Here is a 7,500-nt window from a genome sequence, read left to right as displayed (position 1 = left end):
GTAGGTATGACGTCAATTTTACATATATCAAATCTATTGTCTGTAGGTATGACGTAAGAGAAACAGAGCAAGCAAGAATTAGCTGCATGCTTATAGCCAATCAAAATCGAGTTAGTAACACCAATGTATAATTATACTAGTTAGTACAGTACATCACAGTCATGCCTTAATCGGAGTCACAGTTGTACCCGGATTTTCCTGTTTGTCAGTGTTAAGCAACAATGTTGTTGAAGTCAACGATCTAAGTCGCCCGTTTCTGTTTAGACAGTCAGTTCTTGCCGTGATATTTTTTTCGTTTGTTGTATCCATTCCGTATTGACGTATAAAACAATGCCACAAAATTAAGTTCCTGAAATGACTTCTCAACATTTATTTTATAAAAAACTTAATGATTGCTTTGCAAAGAACTAGGTACTAACTTAAACAAGTTTTTCCTTTTAATTAAATATTTCCCACTTAACGCGTGAATAGCAAATACTCTTGTCCATTAAATAGCAACAAAGTACATCCTTCATGGTCTCTTGTTAGCTGGTACCAAACAAACTAGAGAAGAGTCGATGAGAGTTGGCTGGAGTTGAAACTCGTTTCCGTTTTATAGACTGAACTCTCAAGCACTCTCGGCTACTCTCGTTGACTATCGATCACGTTCACATCGAATTTGGGCCTTCTCATATTTTTCTTTGGAGTTGGCATGGGCCGGCTCTGTTTGAACTAAGCGTCAGTTTTGCGGTCAGCAGTTACTACTTTTTTAGCACGCGCGCTCAGCCCCAGGTTTTTTCGTTTACTTGCGTCTCACTTTCATTGACTCCACTGCGTTCACATTGAGTTTGAACGCTCGTCAACTCTTATCGACTCTTGTTCTCAGTTTACGGCGGCTTTCCGGAGCAAACATTTATACCCTAGTTCAACTATCAACAGGTAACATTGAAAACCGAGTGTATTTGTCCCTGAAAAATAAGCAATTTTTCTGATACAGAGTCTTCTTGGAGAGATTTCAAACAAAATTTTATTGACAACATTACTCCCAAGGGAATAATGTGATCTTTTTGTGGGAGTTAGAGTTTCCTTTAACTAACAATAAATTATCGACAAAAGATGTATAAATGTATATTTCCTTAAATACATTACGAACTCCCGTTCGTTAAAAGATTGCTTAAAATGAGATAGTTGTTCGTTCAGGATATTTTTTAAAATATGTTCTTGACTTTTTGCTTCGTTTTCTCCAAATAAATAACTTAATTAAATTAGCTAATATCGTTAATTTCTTTATTTATAACTTTAACCTTAAATATGAGCGAAATTAAATTCACTCCTCGATATTTTTTCAGTCAAATTTATGGCACATTAAATTAATGCAATATCCACGTGATCGTCTTATTAAAAATGCAACGATCGAGTTTTACCAACTCGTTCCTTTTAAAATGAATCTATGTCCTTTTGTAAATATCCTTTACGTTTTGTTAATCTTACAACTATGTCCTATATAAGTCTAGATGTCCATCCCCATAAATATATGAAATATAAAGTATGAAAATATATATCAAAATCCCTGTGATTTATTACTCATATCGATGTCTTTTTAACACGTGGAAGTTCCACACAATAACGAAGTTTGAAAAGATTGATCATGACGAAAGGCGGACGATGAATTATTCTTTTGTCTTTCGAAATCATCCCAAAAAACCCCAAAATTTCACGCTAAAATAAAGCTTGAAGGTAAAATAAGCATAAGGGCAGATGATTCTTAAAAAACTTATTCGATAGCACATTTTGCTTTCCCAATGTAGATCACGTGACAACATTTGAAACAGACAGTATTTCCTTTCAAAATCGGTCATACTCCTCCATTCACGCATGTACTCTTTTATGAACAAGACTATTGATAAAGTCTCCCGAGTACGGTCATATGATCTGTGCACTGAACAAAATGAATAAGCAAATAACGTTTATGAAGGCGATTTCCAAACGACTATCGATAGCTATTATGCTACAGTTGGGGATTCTCTACTTGCACAAATCCCCCAATACACCTCTTTTACCCCCCCCCCCCCAAATTTTTCATAATCATTGTTTGCAATTTCTCCTCGGACGTGAAGATGTCCCAAGAGAATTAGAAAACAATGCCTATGCAAATTTTGGGGGGAGGGGGAGAGTAAAAGAGGTGTATTATGGGACTTTGTGCAAGTAGAGAATTAGTGCAACTTGTTCAACCAATGAAAAGCAACCCAGCCATCGCGTGCTTCTGGTAAACGGAATGCATTAATTTGCTCAATTCAAATTCTGTTTGGTTTGTCGTCCTGTTTGCACACCTGCGGCGATTGGCCGCAGTAGTAACTTAAGGTTTGCTTTTAGCACACTTAATTGAAAACCACTTGATCCCAAAGGTCCATGGAAACAAATCCCCATCAAAAATATAGAGTTATATTAAGCAAACAAAATTCCTATCATTCTATATCATGCATTGACTCAGTGCACACCAGCCAGCTATTCACTGTCCTCTGAGCCCTGTAAAAAAAATAGTTTGACATATCCTTGGTTCTGGTGTTAGCTTGTCCATAAATCCCCTTGAAGGTCCCTCATGTCAATGTTGATTTTTACGAACATGATATCATCCCTGACAAAGCCACCCTGTCGGAGTTCTGTATGAGGAAGAAGAGTCGGACAGCCGGATGCAATATTCATCTCAGAAGTCGGTCTTTTAAAACTTGAGCTGTCAGGATCAGGACGAAATGCATCAATGGCATGTCTGATCTTGTCCTGGTCAATGATAGTAAAGTGAACCTTGTGACGGAAAGGCCAGGGTAACAAAGAATCGTATTCGCCTCGCATAATGACAATAAAGGCGGACAAGTGCGTTCCTTTGGCCATCCCATCACCATTGAGATATAGACGGGCACACACCTTGTACCCAAACCGTCCCACGTAAAACGGAGGGCTATAAATCGAAATGGTCTTTCCAGAAACGGCTTCTTGGAATCTGCGGCTGTATTGGTCGATCTTCCAGAGATAAACTCCATTGTATGACGTTGACTCCAACATTTGAATCTGAAGATTTTGACCTGAAAGTTGAATTTCATGCAAAGCTAATTGATGCTCATTTCTGTCCAAACGACGTTCACAGGGAGAGTGAGAAGCTGAAAAAGAGCTAGACCATCGCGTTTCGCTGTCTTTCGGAGTAACACTGATATCCTTGACCAGCGCCAACTCGCTTTGTAAATTGTTAACCAGTATCTCATGTTCCCTCACTGTCTTCAAAATCTCCTCAATTTGAGAGGAGACAACCGCTCCGTTTTCACCATCCGCGGCTGCCTCTAGGTCACGGTGTAGCTTCTCCAAGTCGTTTTGCTGGCTACTCATTGATCTCTCGATCAGGGCTATTTTAGTTTGCTGAGTTTGGATGTTGATTCTTGCTGCTGCAAGTTCTTCGGTTTGGTTTTGAAGTTGCTGGTCTAAAGTATTTTTCTCTTTCTCTAAAAGGTCAACCTTCTCCTCCAGTTGTGCATATTTCTTTTGGTTTTCAACGCTTGATTCATTCATCTTTTCTACGTGAGCGTTTATAGCTGTCTTTAGGTGTTCGTCAATAAATTTTCTTTTACCCTGTGCGTGAAAGAAGGTATTTAATAAAGAAACAGAGAAAGCAGTGATTTATATGGTCTAAGCCTTTGCTAACTATTTCTAACAATAAGGCAAAGGTTTAAGTTAGCTTCTTTATTTTTAGCATAGGGTAAATGCAGCTGATTATCCTTACTTACATGAGGAGAAGCAATTGGGGGACACTTTGTGACGTTCCCAGACACGAGTGATGTTGAAGTTCGGGGAAGACAAGCAAAGGGACACTTCGTGACGCTTATTGAACTAGCTATGTATCTAATTTGGGACATTTCTGGACATCATGCGCCAGCGAAACACAATTTTATTAATTTTTTTTTTTGCTGCGCCTACTCACTCACCTACTGACCAGAGGACACCTCCGGAAATATAATTTCAATCATCATCAATCGTTCATCATCATCGTCTAAGCTAACGGTCTGACCCAATCCTTTTTGGCCAACCTTCTTATTTTATTTTTACGAATAGTTTAAGATTTTGAAATTTTGATATGCATTAAAAAGATTTCAACATATTTAATTTATTCATAACAGCTTAAATGACAGAAGGTACTTACTTTAAATTCACAACCATGAGCGGCAAAAGGGCATAACACCTCCGCCTGAGGACACTCTGTAGTCACGTGGTCATCTAACATATCACGTGGTATAGTCTCTTTTCCGCAGAGTGAGTGACATGTGACGGGGAATTTTCGGCAAATTTCCAAATGATCCTAAAGAAAAATCAATAAGTTTGAATGTTCGAGTGTTATCGGGGTGGGTTGCCTCCTGTGAACTTGCTCCACTAAAGTCCCCGTCTGAGGGACGTACACGATGGGAAAAAGCAGTACGATCCCTCTAAATGTGGTGCAAACGCATACGATTTTTAAGCGTCTAATTGGTCACTTTGAGGTTGCGTGGGAGACAAGGTCGAGGGTCTTATTGGATTGCATTGAGGGACTGTTTTGGGGACGAGCCACCGATTATGCAGTCGCCGTTACTCTGCAAAGCAAAAAGACTTTCGTATATTCTTGTAAGATAAATAACTTTGGGTTAAATCTTTGTAACGTACGTTGTTAGTAAGTAAACGTTGTATGCACCACCATCTCCCTGACCTTCTCTGATCAAATCCTTTTGTTTCCCGGACAGGTTTGCACTTTGGAAGCGAGCCATCGTTTTAAAATTTCCATTGTACAATATTCTTGTGATTTAGGAAGCTCAGCGCCTGGTACCTCGTTTTCTTGCAACTTGAGTTCTAGCTCCGCGTACGCAATGATAAAAATGCGTCCCCCAAAACAGTCTCACGATGCATTTTAACAAGGCTCTCGACCCTGTCTCCCGCGGAACCTCAAAGTGGCCAATAGACTACTTTCATAAATGACGGACGATTTATTATTCTTTTGTATTATTAATGCTAAGCAGACCTACTGGCCTCATTTTGGTTTTGCATTTTAACGAGGCAAAAAAGGAGGCTTCTTAGCATTGAAACAAAAGAATACTTTATTTGTCTGCCATTTATAAAAAAGGCCCGGTACGAGTAACAATTCTAAATCGTATTTGAAGTGCGAGTTAACTGTTCTTCTGTTTCAAGTAATACCTTGATGACTTCTTGTTAACCTCAAAATTCAAAAGGACATTTACTTTAACTTTGAACGAGGCAGCAAATGATTATTTGAATAAAAAAGATATTTTAAACGGCTGAATAGACCGCGTCAGGTCCAGACAAGCTGAGGAAATATTTGGCAGTGGATGATGGTTTACGGACTGAGCAGCTGCACAGTCATTAAATTTTCCCAAAATTTGAGTTTGATCTGCAAATTGTTTGGGACGTGGCAAGGAATATAAGACACAAGACTCATTTACTCCAGTTTCCTAATGTTCTGGGATTCGTGACTATTTCTTTCCTATACGAAAAAAACGGCATGTAAAGGAACCTCTGGTAGCCGCTATCAATCCATTAGTGACCTCACTCAACCCATCCAGCTTATCAGCATTAAGTTGTGCATGTTGCCATACCTTCATGTTGTTTTGACGCACATTTCCTCCACAGTATGAACACATCACTGCTCTGTTAACACAGACCTTTAACCTGTGTTCTTCGAGATTCCTTCGCTCTACTGTCCCACCACAGGCTTGACACTGTACGTCACCATACAGACAGCTTACTTCATGGTCCTAGGAGTTTCATACAAACTTTTAGGGATAGTAATTTTCAGTTATTATCCTACAGTCCAAGAGGGGAGGGTCGCATACATTCTACAATAGGAGAGTCGTAAAAGGGTTAACCGATAGAAGATGAAAACTGTCTTTAAATAATGAAAAAAATGACGAATGCTAAAGAAATATTTAACATTTTCTCTCCTGATTTCACGAACAAATTCCTGACACCTTTTTCAATGTGGAATAGGGCAAAGCTTCGTTTTACCTACCCTCAAATTCCGGAACTCGCCTGTCCAGTCGCAGTTTCTATCTCGGTATTGGCAGCCACAACGGAGATCCAGTATTTCCCTCTCGCAGCACTTGTCATGAAAGGATTCTTCTTGTGAAATCTGGTTGCCATCCACAGGGCATAGCAAACTCTTTTTCCTGAGAAAACGAAAAATTAGCAATTATTCCATCAGCGCGCGTTGGATAATTCCAGGAAATTCCGCTTTCCGCACGCAAATTCTTCAGCTTGGCAACGGTTTGTCGCAATCAGTTTCCATATTAGGTCATACAGTAAATGAGCTGGTAACTGAGATTGAGTGAACCAATCTGAAAGCTAGAAACACAATATCCGAAGTCGAAAATTCAATGATTATATATAATGATCACTAATGATCACTTACATATAGCCGAGCGCAACTGCTTTATGGAGGTCATAAGTTCGAATCTTTAGCCTGGGGCTGACTTCGATTTTAAAGTTGTCCTTTGGTCCCTTGGCAAGCAATAGATACATCATCGAAGAAAATGAATTGTCCAGGGTTAGTTGGGCCCTCTTTGTGTCAGCTCAATAAACTGGATGAATTTTTATATGGAAAACCTTCAACGTAGATTAAGGTGCTGAAATACACCACCCGGGCGTGAGTTGTTCCTAGAAACCTTATAATCCTCTAAATTTCCCTTAAACTAGCGAAGGAAATCACTGCGAATCCAATTTTTGTCCGTAAAATTTCATCCCAGTTTTCTTGTAACCGGGCTTATCCGGTCAATCAGGTTCATACTCAAAAATCTCATTCACGCTTGGTTTTTTCTGAGGTTGTGTGAGCTCTTTTTTGTACTTTTTCAGGTGATAGTCAAGGTAGATTCTTTGGGTTCGTTATGAGTCAAGTTTGTGCTAACTATAAGAAAGGAAAAAGAGGAAGTCTCCTTTTTCGGGCGGCGGTGTTTTGGTTTCGAACTACTCTTCCACCATGAGAGTTTTTGGAAATAATTAATGGCGTGGTAGACAACAACCCGTGTAGTGCATTTTCCTGCAAAATGTTTTTGATTGGATGCCATTTGACAGTTAGAGATTTGGCAGCTGGCTTATGTATGCATATTAATTAGGGGTCTTTTCACGCGCGCCCTCCTCGTTCTCTCTTTCCCTTCTCTTTCCCTTTCGACCGCCTGCCACGCAGGCTAGTGCTCACATTTCCCATGTTTCTTCTTGATCTCCAGTGCCGCGAGATCTGGAATGCAAGATCCGTAGTTGTTTATATTAACGTTGCATTTCAATAAATAAGGTGAATTTTGTCTTTTACTTTTCTTTTCTGAACTCCTTTCATCCATGGCTCCTGCTTTTCCAGACGCCCAGTTTTTCTGCGGTTTCCTTTTCGAATAGTTGATTGCATTCAACATGCACATTTATAAATATTCCCACGCTGTTACTGAAGTTATTTTGAGTGCTTACTTACAATAAAAAGAGGCAGAACCATCTGTCATCTCACTTTCA

At 39.4% G+C, this 7,500-nt stretch overlaps 1 protein-coding gene across 1 annotated transcript in view; it reads right to left on the bottom strand.

Annotated features, from left to right (window-relative positions):
• The window catches only part of LOC138020271 (TNF receptor-associated factor 3-like), a 15,361-nt gene that overhangs the window by 197 nt on the left and 7,664 nt on the right, over window positions 1-7,500 (bottom strand). The window contains exons 2-5 of the mRNA XM_068867281.1: window positions 6,017-6,173; window positions 5,604-5,762; window positions 4,166-4,321; window positions 1-3,597 (exon numbers count right to left, since the gene is read on the bottom strand). The exon at window positions 1-3,597 is cut by the window's left edge and continues 197 nt beyond it. Coding sequence (XP_068723382.1) covers window positions 2,545-3,597; window positions 4,166-4,321; window positions 5,604-5,762; window positions 6,017-6,173 — 1,525 coding nt within the window. The 3' untranslated portion in view covers window positions 1-2,544. The remainder of the gene's footprint in view (window positions 3,598-4,165; window positions 4,322-5,603; window positions 5,763-6,016; window positions 6,174-7,500) is intronic.

This window comes from Montipora capricornis, chromosome 2 (assembly GCF_036669925.1).
Source record: "Montipora capricornis isolate CH-2021 chromosome 2, ASM3666992v2, whole genome shotgun sequence".
NCBI lineage: Eukaryota > Metazoa > Cnidaria > Anthozoa > Scleractinia > Acroporidae > Montipora > Montipora capricornis.
Note: the sequence above shows the minus strand (reverse complement) of the source record. Positions and strands in the feature narration are given on the sequence as shown.